At 40.4% G+C, this 17,467-nt stretch overlaps 1 protein-coding gene across 4 annotated transcripts in view; it reads right to left on the bottom strand.

Annotated features, from left to right (window-relative positions):
* Positions 1–3,173: 3,173 nt before the first annotated feature.
* dars2 (aspartyl-tRNA synthetase 2, mitochondrial) overlaps positions 3,174–17,467 on the bottom strand; it is a 43,139-nt gene continuing 28,845 nt past the window's right edge. For 2 of the 4 annotated variants that reach the window (XM_043699962.1, XM_043699963.1), the window contains 5 exons: positions 13,210–13,362; positions 12,539–12,757; positions 11,882–11,992; positions 5,646–5,721; positions 3,174–5,165 (listed from right to left, as the gene is read on the bottom strand). In XM_043699962.1, coding sequence (XP_043555897.1) covers positions 4,975–5,165; positions 5,646–5,721; positions 11,882–11,992; positions 12,539–12,757; positions 13,210–13,362 — 750 coding nt within the window. In that variant the 3' untranslated portion in view covers positions 3,174–4,974. Of the gene's footprint in view, positions 5,166–5,645; positions 5,722–11,881; positions 12,003–12,538; positions 12,758–13,209; positions 13,363–17,467 lie in introns of those variants that run through there. The other 2 variants (XM_043699964.1, XR_006313045.1) reach the window with 2 other exon arrangements.

Here is a 17,467-nt window from a genome sequence, read left to right as displayed (position 1 = left end):
CGATCTGAATTGTATTGATTTCAATCTTGTTTTGACAAGCATAGTTCTTTTTGAAATTCATGGATAACATAAGGACCAATAACACAGAAAGGTAGTTGCTATACAGGAAGTAAAGTACTTTGTTCCTGTTTAGATTAGATTTTGAAGCATTGTATTTAAAGAATGTGATCTGTCAATTAATAATAAACAGTGAGAGGTTTGGCTCATTTTGGTGAGAATTGCAAAAGATCAAGGTCAATTAGCTGGACAGATTTAAGTGTCAAAATGTGTGATTCCAGAAAAGCACAGCAGGTCTGGCAGCATCCAAGGAGCAGGAGAGTTGACATTTTGGGTATAAGTCCTTCATCATTTATTTAGAAGCACTAGCTTTTGGAGCGCTGCTCCTTCATCGTTGTTAAAGGAGCAACAGTCTAAAAGCTAGTGCTCCCAAATCAACCTGTTGGACTATAACTTGGTGTTTGTGATTTTTAAAATTGTAAAGGTATTCTTTTTGCTTGTCCCTACATTGTTTATCATTAGTTCTGCTGTTGTTGTAGATTGTCATTTAAAGTTTATTTAGATACAAAAATGGCCAAAAGAACATGTAAAGTACTGTTATTGTTGTTTTACCAATCTCATCCAATGACTAAATGACTCTCTGCATTTGAACTCATACTACATTTAGTACTTATGATGTTATATGTAAATTAATACTTTTGTTATAAATGTTTATAGATTACAATGGATGTTTATGTTTATGTTTTTAGCAGTGAGATGACTTCAGGTCTGTAGTCCTACTAGCACCCAGTAGAGTTGCTAGCCACAGCTGGTAATACTGGGGGATGCCTCTGATGGGCCAAACAAGAAAATTCCTATTGTCCAATAATAACCCACACAACTAAAGCTGCAAGTGAAAACATAACACCTTAAGTGGGCTCCTAAGGGTCTCAATAGGTCCAAGGGTAGGCAGGCTGTGCAATGCCTCCTCCATTTTCAAGTTCGCTGATGACAGCCAAAGTCTGTCGAATCTCAGATGGTGATGAACCAGACTACCGACGGAAGGTGGAAAACCTAGAGAAATGGTGCACTGAGAACAACCTAGCTCTCAATGCCGACAAAACCAAGGAACTCATTATTGACATGTTATTCATGCCCCCTTACACATCAACAGCACAGAGGTGGAGAGTGTCAAGCTCCTGGGAGTGGTCATTCACGACAAGCTTTCTTGGACTCTTCATGTGGACGTACTGGTTACAAAGGCCCAACATCTTTGAGCCAGATATAAAAGAGACCTAAGGGACAACTTTTTCACGTTGAGGGTGCTTTGTGTATGGAATGAGCTGCCAGAGGATGTGGTGGAGGCTGGTGCAATTGCAACATTTAAGAGTCATTTGGATGGGTATATGAATAGGAAGGGTTTGGAGGGATATGGGCCGGGTGCTGGTAGGTGGGACTAGATTGGGTTGGGATATCTGGTCGGCATAGACGGGTTGGACCGAAGGGTCTGTTTCTATGCTGTATATCTCTATGACTCTATAACAGGAGACAGAGAGTAGTAGTTGAAGGGAGTTTCTTGAAATGGAGAAAGGTGATCCACAGGGGCCACTGTTGTTTGTAATATACATAAATGATCTAGAAGAGGGCACTGTTGGTATGATCAGCAAGTTTGCAGATGACACAAAGATTTGTGGAGTAGCAGAAAGCATAAGGGACTGTCAGAGAATACAGGAGGATATAGATAGACTGGAGAGTTGGGCAGAAAAGTGGCAGATGGCTTTCAATCCAGACAAATTTGAGGTGATGCATTTACGCAAGTCTAATTCTAGAATGAACTATACAATGAATGGAAGAGCCTTGGGAAAAGTTGATGGGCAGAGAGATCTGGGAGTGCAGATCCATTGAACCCTGAAGGTTGCGGCACAGGTGGATTTGAACCCTGAAGGTTGCGGCACAGGTGGATATAGTGGTCAAGAAGGCATATAGTATGCTTGCCTTCATTGGACGGGGTATTGAGTATAAGAGCTGGCAAAATGGATTCTACAGGACATTGGTTTGGCTGCATTTGGAATACTGTGTACAGTTCTGGTCGCCACATTACCAAAAGGATGTGGACGCTTTGGAGAGGGTGCAGAGAAGGTTTACAAGGGTGTTGCCTGGTATGGAAGGCCCTAGCTATGAAGAGAGGTTGAGTAGGTTAGGTTTATTTTCTCTAGAAAAAAGGAGATTGAGGGACCTGATTGAGGTTTACAAAATCATGAAGGGTATAGACAGGGTGGAGGATTCCATAATGAGAGGTCATGCTTTCAAGGTGAGAGGTGGAAAGTTTAAGGGGGATACACGCGGCAAGTACTTCACACAGAGGGTGGTGGGCGTTTAGAACGCGTTGCCAGCAGAGATGGTAGAGGCAGGTATGGTAGATGCATTTAAGATGCGTCTGGACAGATGCATGAGTAGGTGGGGAGCAGAGGGATACAAATGCTTAGCAATTGACCGACAGGTTTAGACAGTACATTTGGATCGGCTCAGGCTTGAAGGGCCTGTTCCTGGGCTGTAAATTTTCTTTGTTCTTCGTCTCTTCTTACTCAGGCAGCTGAAGAAATTTGGCATGACGCAAACACCCTTGCCAACTTTTATAGGTGTGCCAGAGAGCATTTTGTCTGGGTATATCACTACCTGGTATCGCAATTGTACCATTCAAGATCGGAGATGGTTACAGAGAGTGGTGAACTTGGCCCAGACAATCACAAAGGCCAACTTCCCATCTACACAATCCATCTACCAAACCTGCTGTCAAAGAAAAACTGCCAGCATTCTCAAAGATCCCATCCCACCCTGGCAATGTTTTTCTACAACCTCTACCAATGGGGAGAAGGTACAGAAGCCTGAACACATGCACCAGCCTGTTTCTAAACAGTTTCTACCCTACTGTTAGAATACTGAGTGGACTCACAAACTCTTAGCATTCGCCTGTACCTGTTTGCCACTGTTTATGTATTAGTTACTTATTTATGCTATTTAACTATGTGATCTGCCTGTATCGCTCGCAAGACAAAGCTTTTCACTGTGCCTTGGTAAACGTGACAATAAACTCAATTCAGTTCCATTAATTTTGAAGCCACTCACAGATAAGCTTAAAATATAGCCCACTGAAAATCTTTAACTGTTATCAAAATTTGATTGAGGAAAGAAATGCATTGACAGTATTACAATTTTTTATTTGACTGTACACGTCATTTTAAAAAAGCCACAATACAATCTTATAACAAAAGAATATATGGATCAAATCTAGCTACTATGGGAGTGTTAACTAATGGGGAAAATAAAGCTTTTCCACATGCAGATGGGGAATACTGGCCCTTTTTTTTAAAAAAAGTTCATATCCATAGGAAACATGAAACAGATCAACAAAAGCATGATCAAAACATCATTAAGGAAACAATAGTGGTAAGCTGAGGTACAGGAAGGAACCAAGAGCATAGTCTTGGAGCAAATTACTTCAGATGCTGCAATCTGTACCGAAATCAACAAATGCTGGCGATCACAGCAGGTCAGACAGCGTCCATGGAAAGAGAGCAAGCAAACGTTTAAAGTCTAGATGATGTGCTATCTCTCCATGAATGCTGTCTGACATCCTGTAATCTCCAACATTTGTTGTTTTCAGTCAAGAGGAGCACAGTCGCTTGATATCTGAAGACATGATCATGACTGTGAAAGGATTAAAAATTGGGGATGCTGAAAAAGGTTACATTTACAGGAGTGCAAGAGAGGATGGAGGCAAAGCCATGGAGGGATTTGAAAATAGGAATGAGAGTTTTAAAAGATGTGGTTTAACCAAGACATAACATAGGCCAAATAAAACTTGGGTAATGGGTGAACAGGACTTCATGCAAGTTATATGGTCTGGGTAGCAGACATTTGGATGACTGAGCTTATACAGAATATATAGCCTAAGAATCAACTACGTTTATATTGGAAAAGTCATAGTTGGAGGTAACAAAAGTGTGGTTGAGGCTTTCTGTACCAGATGGACAAAGCAATATCATGCCTAACGTCACTGTGATCCAAGAATTAATGAACAGGAATTAATATATATTATTCTAATAATTGAACAAACATGGACACTATTGCAACAATGATGTGGAGATGCTAGTGTTGGACTGGGTTGGACAAAGTCAGAAGTCACACAACACCAGATTATAGTCCAACAGGTTTATTTAAAATCACATACTTTCAGAGCGCTTCTCCGTTGTCAGATGAAGAAATAAACCTGTTGGACTATAAACTGGTGTCATGTTCGGACACCAGTTTATAGTCCTACTGCTACAATGAGTTTGGACTACTGCTACAATGAGTTTGAAAGAAAAGAAAGAAGAAAGATAAAAATAAAATTGTCTGATGCTTCCTATACTAAACACATTTTGGCCAGATCACAGAGGGAGCCTTCTGGCTGAAAACAGATCAACTACATTCAGGCACTGAAGTGAAAAAGAGAGTAATTTAGCACTATCCTCTGGACCTGCATAGGACATCGTGCTAAGAATTCAGACATCTGGTAGTTTTAAAAAAAACATTTTCTACTGCAGACAGTCCCCGGTTGTGAACGAAATCTGTTCTTGAGTCCGTTTGCAAGTCGATTTGTACGCAAGTTGCAACACAATGCAGCACAATATAAAATAGCTATTCTTAAGCACAGGAAACGTTCATATGTCAGATCTTTAAAATTACAACACTCTTTGGGATCGCATTTCTAAGTGAGGGATCCTGTAATTTAATTAACTTTAAATGACCATAAATTTGAAACATTGTTCAGAAACTGAAATCTGATCAATAGACACACTAAACATACCACCATAGCAGAGAGCTGCTCCTGCCACAAGTTTTCAATGATTTTATTGGTTCCCAAGCCATAGAAACAGTGCAAACTAATATGATCCAAATTCCAATTAGATTTCCTGTGCATATTTGCTTTAAAGTGTTACCAGTCACTACAATAAATCATGACTTATCGTTGTCTTCATGCATTTCTGTTGGCCAGTTGACCTGAATATGATACGGATTCAGCTCTTCAGGGCTAACATAGTCTGGTGCTTTACTCATAAGATCACGACCTCTGAAGGACTTTGGAAAAGCAATGACATCCCTGATACTTGATGCTCCAACTATAAGAGCTAAGAGTCTGTCCAAACCTAAAATGAAACAGATTAGATATTGAAATAGATACGCTCTAGCATTCAGAATGGACAATAAACATGAAGTATTTAATTTTACAATCAGACAAAAAGCCTCAGTCCCAAGTGACAGTTGCTGGTAAACACTATCTGGCCCATTATGAGAAAGAAAAGAGGGGAAAACCATGATTTTATGCTATTTTTTGTTTTAACATAGAAACTTCCTTATTCAATATTTCCTTTGAGCATGGGCTACAGGTTGTCCTCTAGTCCAACATCAACAGTTTACACAGAAATCATGTAGTAAACTGTTGAAGACATTAAATTTGCTCAGGAAAATTATGAGAATGAAGAAAGAAAGTCAACCTACCTCTGACCTATAATTTTCACAGTCACAAATAGCCCCAATCAACAAAGTTCCAAATTATTCCTGTCTCAGGTTCTTTGTTGCTGGTTTACAGGTAGGAGTGACAAAAAACAAACCAATCTGGAACTCACCCAATGCAATCCCGCCATGGGGTGGTGCTCCGGAATCTAGTGCCTCAAGTAGATGTGATAACAACCCACTGTCTTCCTGTTACATACAAATAAATTAATTAATAAATACATATGGAATTTTTTAAAATTTCAAGTCTATTCGAATTAGACTGTTGTGATCTGAACCCCTGGTAGGCAGTGCTAATTTTCAAAATGATGCAATCCTTTTTTCCAACTCGGGTTGTCCAACTAGGACCTGGCATGTGATCATGTAACCCTTGTTTCTAGTTGGCAAATATTGTTTCAGTTACATCATGAAAAGTTGGGTCAGGAGTATCTTTGCTTGCAGTTGCACACCAGGTGCATGTATAAATAAAAGTCAGTACACATTTGTTAAAGGAAAATCATTTTGAATAATTTGATCAAGTTCTTTTATGGTAATAATGAAGGTAATATAGATGATGTTATGCTTCTGAATTTAACGCATTTGACAATGTACACCTAGTAATTACACCCTTATCAAGATTAAAATCCATCTGACTGAAGAGACAACAGCCAATTTTGTATAGAATCCCTATATTGGAGATAGAGGCCATTTGGCTCATCAAGTCTGCACCAACCTTCTGAAGAACATCCCAACTAGGTACACTGCCCTACCCAATTCCTTTGGCCCTGCATTAACCATGGCTAATCTACCTAGCTTACACATGTGGGCGGCACGGTGGCACAGTGGTTAGCACTGAGACCCGGGTTCAATTCCCGCCTCAGGTGAGTGACTGTGTGGAGTTTGCACGTTCTCCCCGTGTCTGCGTGGGTTTCCTCCGGGTGCTCCGGTTTCCTCCCACAGTCCAAAGATGTGCAGGGCCAGGTGAATTGGCCATACTAAATTGCCCGTAGTGTTAGGTAAGGGGTAAATGTAAGGGTATGGGTGGGTTTCGCTTCGGCGGGTCGGTGTGGACTTGTTGGGCCGAAGGGCCTGTTTCCACACTGTAATGTAATCTAAAATCTAATCTAAAAATCTATGGACACCATGAGGCAATTTTTTTTAAGCATGGTAAATTCACCTAGCCCACATATCTTTAGACTAGGGAGAAAACTAGGGAGAAAGCCCATGCTCAAAGGAAATATTGAATAAGAAAGTTTCTATGTTAAAACAAAAAATAGCATAAAATCATGGTTTTCCCCTCTTTTCTTTCTCATAATGGGCCAGATAGTGTTTACCAGCAACTGTCACTTGGGACTGAGGCTTTTTGTCTGATTGTAAAATTAAATACTGAACTTCATGTTTATTGTCCATTCTGAATGCTAGAGCGCATCTATTTCAATATCTAATCTGTTTCTGCACCTGGCAGAAACCCATGCAAACGTACGGAGAATGTTCGAACTGCACACAGTTGCCCAAGGCTGGAATCGAACCTGGGTCCCTGCTGCTGTGAGCTAGCAATGCTAACCACTGAGCTACCGTTTTTTCCAAAGGGATTAAAAAATATATGTAGTCATGAATTATTGCTGAAAATAGAGAAATATTGAAAATAGGAGTAGGAGTAGGCGATTTGGCCCTTTGATACTGTTCTGTCATTCATTACAATCACAACTGATTGTCCAACTCAATAGCTTGTTCCCGCTTTTCTCCCATATTCTTTGATCCCATTAGCCCCAAGCGCTATACCCGACTCCTTGAAATAATACAATGCTTGGCCTAGGTTGCTTTCTGTGGAGAAATATCTCCTCATCTCAGTTCTAAGTGGTATACCTTGTATCCTTAGTCTGTGACCCCCTTGTTCTGGACTCTCCTGCCATCTAGAACATCCTGCATCTACCTTGTCAAGTCCTGCTAGAATTTTATACACTTCTATGAATCCACCTTCATTCTTCTGAACTCCAGTGAGTACAATTCTTAACCGATTCAATCTCATCCTACATTAATCTGGTAAATCTTTGCTGCACTGCCTCTCATAACAAGAACATTCTTCCTCAGATAACTGCACACAACACACCCAGTGTGGTGTCACCAAGGCCCTTATTAATGGTAGCAAGACATCCCCGGTTCTGTACTTGAATCCTCTTGCTATGAAGGCCAAGATACCAATTGCCTTCTTTACCGCCTGCTGCATCTGTATGCTTACTTTAAGCAAATGGTGTTTGAAGACACCAAGGTCTCATTGCACATTCCTCTTTGTCAATTTATAACCACAAATAATAATCTACTATCAAAGTGTACAACTCTCTCTCTGCACCTTCTGTGCAGCTGTAATACTGTATTCTGCACCATGTTCTGCTAGCCTGATGCACTATGACACTACCTGCTTGTATAGCATGCAGAATAACACTTTTCACTGTATCTTGGTACATGTCACAATAATAAATCAAACTCAAACCTCACATTTATCCACATTATATTGCAACTGCCATCCATTTGCCCACTCATTCAGCTGGTCCAAATCACACTCCAGTATTGCTGGGTCCTTTTCAGAGTTCACCCTCCAACCCAATAGTCACTGCTACCCATTGGAAGACGTGTTTATTCCTAATCTTTGCTTCGATCCATTTCAAGACACTACCCCCACTCTTAGTGCTTGAACTTTCCATGATAACGTATTATGTGGAAACTCTGTCAACAGCCTTCTGAAAGTCCAAATAAATCACAAGAATTGGATTCCCCCCTCAACAATTCTACATCCTTGAAGAATTCCAATAGATTTGTCAAGCATGATTTTCCATTTTGTAAATTTATGACTCTTTATTAAATCTTTTAAAATGGACTCTAACATTTTCCCCATTACTGCTGTCAAGCTGACTGGTCTATATTTTCCCAGTTTTCACTTGACTTTCCTTTTTAAATAGAGTGCGCTTACATTAGCTACCCTCCAATCTGTAGGAACTGTTTGAAGATAACTGCCAATGCATTCCCTATTTCTAGGGCCATTTTCTTAAGTACTCTGGGACGTAAATTATCAAGGCCTGAAGATTTACTGATCTTCAACCCAATTTCCCCAACAACATTTTCCTATTAATACTGATTTTCTGCAGTTCCTCCCTCTCACTAAACCCTATGTTCCCTAACATTTCTGGCATGTTATTCGTGTCTTCTTGTGAACACAGAATCTAAGAATGTATTTAGTTGGTCAGTTATTTTTGATCCCCACAATAAATTCCCCTGTTTCTGACTGTAAGGGGCCTACATTAGTCTTCAACAATTGGTTTCTCTTCATATACCCAGAGAAACTTTTACAGTCAGTTTTTATGTTCCTGCAAATTTACTCTTGTATTCTTTCTTAATCAATCTCTTTGTCCTCTGTTGCTGAATTCTAAACTGCTCCCACTCTGCAGGTCTTTTTTTTTTGTCCAATACTTTCTCCAATTTTCCTTGTAAGCCATAGTTTGGCTACTTTTCCAATTTACTTTTGCACCAGACAGGAACGAACAATTATTGCAGTTCACCCATTCATTCTTTGAATGCTTGCCATTGCCTTTTCACTATCATTCCTTCAACTAACATTCCCCATTGTTCACAGCCAAAGCTATTCACCCTATCTCACTTTCAATACTCAATATTCTGATCAACGAATGGATTAATTTTGCTTGATTCTATTCTTTCCCCAACCTAGAAGTGGTGAAGCCTACCCACTGTGGGCTGCACAGTGGCTCAGTGGTTAGCACTGCTGCCTCATAGCATCAAGGATCCAGCTTTGATTCCAGCATCACACAACTTTCTGTGGGGAGTTTGTACGTTCTCCGTGTCTGTGTGATTTCCTCTGGATGCTCTGATCCTCCCACAGTCCAAAGATGTACAGGTTAGGTGGATCGCTATACTAAATTGGCCCATAGCGTGTCCAAGAATGAGCAGGCTAGGTGGATTAGCCATGGGAAATGCAAGGTTACAGTGATGGTGTCGGTCTAGGTGGGATGCTCTGCAGAAGGTCAGTAAAGGAATTGATGGGCTGAATAGCCTGCTTCCACATTGTAAGGATACTATGATACTAAGTGTTTTTATACAAAACTGAGCAACTTTCTTATCACGTAAGCACTGTGACTTTTTTCCTGCATTTTTTCTTTCAAACTGCTATCCACCACCAGTAAAAACACCCATGTAGCCAATTCAATATTTACATGCAAATCCATTGTTGGCAATGCAAAACATCAAAGGTTGGTGGTTGGAGGTGGGGGGGGGGGCGAAGAGGAGGAGGAGGCATAAGGAGACTGGGAAGGGACTGAATCAAAATAGAATTAGAAGGGGAAATAGATCAGTGTATCCCCTGCACTGCCCACCTTTCTGTAAAGGCGAGAGCATTGATGGACCCCATGTGCACTTTCTCCAATGAGCTCTGGTGCTTATTTCTTAATTGTCCAATTGTAATCAGAGTATCACTTGTTCCACCAACACTGCCTTCGCAATATCCTGTGTATTAACTGGTAAGAAAATTACACCAACACGAAGCGTCCTCGACTAGGCCAACTCCCCAGCATTGAAGCACTGACCACCTTGGATTGGCTACAATGGTTGAGGCACATCTTTCGCATGATTAACACGAAACTCCCTAAGCAGGTGCTCTTCTCTCAGCTTCTAAATGGCAGGACAGCCCAAGGTGAACAGAGGAAGCAAATCAGTGATACACTCAATTCCTCACTGGTGAAGTGCAGCATTCTCACAGGTATCTGGGAATCACTGGCTCAAGGCCACTTAAAGTGGAAGAGGAGCACCTGGGAATGCATGAGCACCTCAAGACTTGCCATCAGAAGCCAGCTGATAAGAGCAAAAGGAGCATGCTGCCACACCAGCATCCCATCCACCTCTTCCTGTGACTAACGTCTGCCCCAAGTGTAACAGAGCTTGCAATAGCCGCATCAGTGTATAAAGCCACCTACAGACTCACCCTCAGAGTGGAGCCAAGTCATCCTTGTCTGCAAGGGACTGCTAATGAATAAATGAATCAATCAATCACTTGCAGTGGCTTCTCCTCCTGCTTCTACACTATTACCTATCATATTCCCACAGCGAACAATCTTTGATGCTCTCTTATTTCTCACCCACAGGTTTTTGGATGATGTAACCAAGGAACAATATGGTTTTCTTTCTCAAAGGTGCATTAACAATATCCAATTCTGCCTTAGCTCCAAACCTCTAGGCTCTTCCATTGTTGCTTTATTTTCAGACCATCTGTCTGACATTTAATTGTGGATGAGCAGATATTTCCTCCTGTTAAATATTGGAAAGTGTGAAGCCTCTTCTGTCTCCATTTTAAACTTCGTTCCCTAATCGCCACCTCCATTACGCTTCCTGGTTACCAGCTGAGATTAAACCAGATTGTCTGCAACCTCAACATCATATTTGACCCAGAGATCAACTAATGACTACATGTCTGCAAAATCACAAAAACTGCATATTTACACCACCATAACATTATCTGATTTCATCTGCTACTTCAATCTTCATCCATGCCTTTGTTACCTCTACATTTGACTATACCACACAATATTGGCTAGTCTCCTTTGATGCCATTTAAAACTCTTTTGCATGAGGAGGAATCTACACTGGCTCCGGTTAAGAAACATCTTGATTTTAAAATTCTCACCTAGGTGTTCAAATTCCTCTGAAGCTCTGAAATTTCTGCAAGCCCCACAGCTCTCCAAGACATCTGTGCTATACTAATTCTGGTCGCTTGAGCACCCTAAATTTATATGTTCCTCCATTGATGGTCATGTCTTCAGTTGCCTAGGCCCAAACATCTGGTTTCCTCGACTTCTCCTGTTGACTTCCTAGTTCCCTCTCTGAGATACTCCTTAAAAATCTTCCTCTTTGACCAAGCTTTTTTTAAAAAGTAACATCTCGTGTGACTGTCTTATTTTGTTTTATAATGCTCCTCTTAAACATCTTTGGATGTTTTATTGAAAGCACTTCATGAAGAAAAGTAGGTATTTGCATGCGGTGACACACCAATGGGATATTCAAGGACATTCTTCCTTCCTCCATCATTTGGTTGCGAGAGGTCACCTCTGACCACCAGAAATAATTTCATTACACTGACACTTAGAAGTTGAAATGTAACCAATCCACCTGCCCTGTCATTGGACATGTGGGCTGCAGCAGCAACAAAACTCTTTTTTCCTAGTAATACCTAAGAAATTCAACTTCAGCAACTTAATTTACAACTCTCAATTTCAGGGCCTCTGCACAATTCCTAACATTTATTGCACTGTGAATCATATATTTTAGTGAAGTTGCAAAAAGAATAAGTAATTAAAGTTAAGCTATGTACCTTTAGTATTGTCTCAAGGACGTATTTCTGCAACTCCATATTATGTATTCGAATGGAGCCTCCTCCTATTTCATTGCCGTTTAACACCAAGTCATAATGTTGACTCCTCACCTAGAGAAAACTCACAAAAGTCCAAATAAGAAAAGATCCCATTACAATGATCATCAGGTACTCATCCACATGCTTTCTTCAGGGCATCTACAGACAATTTACACAAAACATAGAAATAGGCCATTTGGCCCAACCCATGCCAGGAATTATGCTCTAACACTAACATTTTAGTTACTCTATCAAACTTAGTAAGTCTGTCAGTGATCCCCAGGGAACACTTATGCCTCAAGCTGAGGGTTTGGTACAGACCCAATCTTACAGGTTGACTGAGACACTCACAAGTTGAGCAAGACCTGTCGCAATTGTCATTTCTTCTACAACCGGTGAAGGCCTTGGGTTCTCGCAACAATATAGAAGCCAAAATTACCAATTTAACCTTGCAAAATCATTAGCTCTAATGGATGTTTTAGAGAACCTGTATTCATTTTGAAAACAGATAATACATTTTTTAAGTTATAAAAACACTGTCTATCAAGAAAATTAACTGAAAAATGTTAGTGGTGAAGATTGCCCAGTTCAGTGTAAGATTCTGTCATTGTATCTTACCTTGTTAGGCTCTGTGTAGATGAGATGGATATCATCTGGATGTGGTGCCGTAAAGGGGTGATGAGCCGATTCAAACTCTTCAGGATTGTCTTCTTTTGGTAGAAACAGTGGAAAATCGATGATCCATAGGAAATTGAATATACCTGGATCTCTGAGGGTGACACCTCTAGATTCCAAAATATCTGCACACTCCAACCGCAATTTCCCTAATGCAGCATTCTGTGACAGGTTAAATAAAATGCATGACTAAGAGTGACTGGTAAGTTTGTTACTATAAAAATCAATCACTGCACAAGGTGTAGAAGAAAATCAATCAGCCTGAAGCTGATCATATTAGAAGTTTAAGTGAGAAGCTGATACTTCACATATGGATATTAGAAGCTCAAAAGCTGTTTTACCAATATGATTATCTCTAAGGAAAAGTACTGTGGTGATAGTGCTTCTCCCAGATACCTATCCAAAGAGTCACAACTTTACAGTTTCTTATTAAATGAACCAAAGTCCGAAGTATGCTCCATATTAAGCTAGTAACTAGTCAAAGTTAATCAGATATGATTTGGATTTAACCAATCTATGCTGGCATCCCTTGATTTAAGCCATGCCTTTCTAAACAAATGTTGATGTTGTTCCTAACAATGGTTACCAATAACTTAAATAAGTAAAATACTTACTGCCTTTGTCCAATCTCCTGCTGCAAGAATCAGCACATCACCTTTTTGAATATTGGTTATGTGACATAGCTGAGATTTCTCCATATCTGTAAGGAATTTGGAAATTGCAGATTTCCATGTGCCATCAGGTTGCAGCGTAACAAACGTTAAGTCCTGTTGGCAGAGACCAATTGGTGAAGAATACCTTCAATTTCAGTGAAGATTTACTGTTTTTTGTCCCCAATAGGTTTCTCTTATGACAGCATGGCAGCAGCCCAGCTGAGAGGAATGGATTATAAAATCTCTGGGGCTCTGCATTGTGAATGACATCCTGTAAGGATGGCAGAACAGGTGACTCAATAAACATATGAAGAATTTGGCTTTGCTACACACAACACATGATTCAAAGCTGGAACTCTATACATGAAATATCAGCAATCAACACATATTCAATCAGTCTATGCTGCAATAACATGGAGCTGCACCTTGTAAACCTTTAGAGAAATCTTATGGTTCACCCACAGATGCTCACTACGCTTTATCCTCCTGAATATGTTATATGTGCACTATGGATCAACTGTTTTATGTCAAGAATCAAATTATTTATATAGTTTAAAAATGCCTCTCCGTACATTGACTTTGTGACCTTCTGTCCCTTGGTCATTCACTAAAAATATCAGTTACATCTTTTATCATTTTTATTCCAAAACTATTCAAAATGGTGCTGAGTTGTGGCGACTGTTAAAGCCTTTCATTGTATTTTACTGAATTATTCACTGTAAAATGCAAGTGAAAATAAATAAAATCATAAAAATGTGGCCACAATGTAATGTAGTAATGTAATCTAATGTAGTGTGCTTCAGTTTTCTATTTGATAGGGCATGGTAAAACACCTGAAAATCCATACATGCGTGTTGCACCAATACAAACAATGTAAACTAACTTTGCCATGGTCACAATGTAAACAACTCAAGAAGGGAGCTGTCTATTGGCAAAAATTCTTTAAAAATAACCTCAAAATGAAGTCAGCAGCCATATTGAACGATGGGAAAGGCAAAGGCTAATTTTAAATTACAAAGACTTATACACCTAAAACATTTACCAGAAATAAGCCATCAACACCATAGGACTGGAGACTGTTCATTGAGGAGGACATAAAGTGTCCTGCAAGACTCAATCCATGTGGAATCCTTTTTACAAAAGTAGTAGAAACAGGTGACGAGGGATATCAAAGTCCTGGTGCTGCACTCATTGGGAGGTCAAGAAAGCTTGAACTCTACCACTCGAGAGAATTGAATAAGTTTTTAACGTAGTTTAAAAGAATATACCAGTGTTTTTGACATGGAAAAAACAAACAAATATAAGAATTGAAGTTCATCATTCAGAACTCAATGGGCTGGATTTTACACTCCTCTACCTGATGTGATTGAAGGCAGAAAGCAGAGACATGTAAAATCTGGAGGCTGGCCTTCCTGGTCCCTACCCATCCTTGGACCTATTGAGATCCTTAATATTGTTTTCTTTATTCTATAGTGAGGATCGCTTGCAAGACCTGCATTTGTTGCCCATTCTTAAATGCCTTTGAACTGAGTGCCTTTTTTGGGTACCTCAAAGGGCAGCTAACAGTCAATCACATTACTATAGGTCTGGAGTCAGAGACATAGAAAAATGCCCTTCAGCCCACCATGGATAAACTAACCAACAAATACCAAACTACACTAATCCCATTTAGCTGCACTTGGTCCACTGCCTACAATGTTTTCGCATGTATCCAGATGCTTATTCCAGATGCATGAATACTTGCCTCCACCACCCTTTCAGGCAGCATGTTCCACATTACTATCAGCCTCTGGGTGAAACTTTATTTTTCTCCAATCTCCACTAAACCATTGGTCCTCACCTTAAACTTAAATCTTCTGGTCTCAGACACATCTGCCATGGGAAGACATTCTCACAATCTACTGTGTCTATATCTCTCAAAATTCTGTATATCTCATTATGATCCCCCCTCAGCCTTCCCTACTCCAAGGAAAATGAATCCAATCTATCCAGTCTCTCCTCATACCTGAGAATTTTCATCCTGGGCCACATCCTGGTGGATCTCCTCTGCACCCTCGCTAGTACAATCACATCCCTCCAATTGTGTGGCAACCAGAACTGAATTCATTATTCTGTCTGTGGCCTAATCAATGTGTTATAAAGTTGTACAGAGACTTGCTTGTTCCAATATTCTATGCACCGACTAATGAAGGCAAACATCCCAAAACAAAAAGGTTCTTCACCACCTTGCGCACCTGTACTGACACTTTCAGCAACTTACGGACTTGTACACCAAGGTCCCTTTGTTCCCTCAGTACTCCCTAGGGACCTACCATTCATTGTGTATATCTTTCCCTTATTAGATCTCCTAAGCTGCATCATCTCACACTTATTGGGATTAAATTCCATCTGCTCTAACCAATTTAACAGTTGATCAATATCAGACTGTTGTCTGGGACCATCCTCCACACTATCAATAAATCTGCAGACTTACCAATTATACCTTCTATACTCACGTCCAAGTATCTAACAACAAGGATTTCAGCACTGATGTCTGTGGCACCTGCTGATCACAGGCTTCCAATCACAAAAACAACCTTGCACCTATTTGTAAGCAAATTCTGGATCCAGTTTCCCAACTTGCCAAGAACCCAATGGACTTTTGTATTTTGGACCAGCCTTCCATGTGGGACCTTGTCAAAACAACAGCATTCCCCTAATCAATATATTTAGTCATTTTTCCAAACAACTCAAATTAATCAGATAGGATCTCCCTGCCAAATCTATGCCCACTATCCCTGCCTTTCCAAGTACTGATTAATCCTGTACTTCAGAACATTTTTTCAAATAATGTTCCTACTAATGATATCAGACTAACTGATATATAATTACCTGGCTTATCCCTGCAGCCATTAGAACATAGAACATTACAGCACAATACAGGCCCTTCAGCCCTTGATGTTGCACCGACCTGTGGAACCAATCTGAAGCCTATCTATCCTAACTATTCCATTTTCATCCATATGGTTATCCAATGACCATTTAAATGCCCTTAAAGTTGTTACAGGCAGGGCATTCCACGCCCGTACTACTTTGAGTAAAGAAACCACCTCTGATACCTGTCCTATATCTATCATCCCTCAATTTAAAAACAGGCCCCCTCGTGCTAGCCATCACCATCCAAGCAAAAAGGCTCTGTGTCCACCCTATCTAACCCTCTGATTATCTTATATGTCTCTATTAAGTCACCTCTAAACCTTCTTCTCTTCATCGAAAAAAGACTCAAGTCCCCCAGCCTTTCCTCGTAAGGCCTTACCTCCATATCAGGCAACATCCTAGTAAATCGCCTCTGAAGCCTTTCCAAAGCTTCCACATCCTTCCTATAATGTGGTGACCAGAACTGTACGCAATACTCCAAGAGTTTTGTACAGCTGCAACATGACTCGTGACTCTGAAACTCAATCCCTCTACCAATAAAAGCTGACACATCTTATGCCTTCTTAACAACCCTTCCAACTTGTGTGACAGCTTTCAGGGATCTATATACATGAACACAGAGATCTCTCTGCTCATCTACACTAGCACGAATCTTACCATTATCCCAGTACTCTTTATTCTATGTTGTTCCTTCCAAAGTGAATCACCTCACACTTTTCCACATTAAGCTCCATTTGCTACCTCTCAGCCAGCTCTGCAGCTTATCTATGTCCCTCTGTAACCTGCAACATCCTTCGACACTGTCCACAACTCCACCACCTTAGTGTCATCTGCAAATTTACTACCCATCCACCTACACCTTCATCCAGGTCGTTTATAAAAATGACAAACAACAGTGGACCCAAAACTGATCCTTGCGGTACACCACAAGTAACTGAACTCCAGGATGAACATTTCTCATCAACCACCATCCTCTCTCTTCTTCCAGCCAGCCGATTTCTGACCCAAACCACTAAATAAACCTCAATCCCATTCCTCCGTATTTTGTGCAATAGCCTACTGTGGGGAACCTTATCAAATTGCCCGTAGTGTTAGGTGAAGGGGTAACGTAGGAGAATGGGTTTGGGTGGGCTGCTCTTTGGAGGGTCGGTATGGACTTGTTGGGCCGAAGGGCCTGTTTCCACACTGCCAGGAATCTTATCTATTCTAATCTAATCTAATCAAACTCCTTACTGAATCCACATACACCACATTGACCACTTTACCCTGATCCATCTGTTTGGTCACCTTCTCAAAAGAACCT

Source organism: Chiloscyllium plagiosum, chromosome 11 (genome assembly GCF_004010195.1).
Source record: "Chiloscyllium plagiosum isolate BGI_BamShark_2017 chromosome 11, ASM401019v2, whole genome shotgun sequence".
Classification (NCBI taxonomy): domain Eukaryota; kingdom Metazoa; phylum Chordata; class Chondrichthyes; order Orectolobiformes; family Hemiscylliidae; genus Chiloscyllium; species Chiloscyllium plagiosum.
Note: the sequence above shows the minus strand (reverse complement) of the source record. Positions and strands in the feature narration are given on the sequence as shown.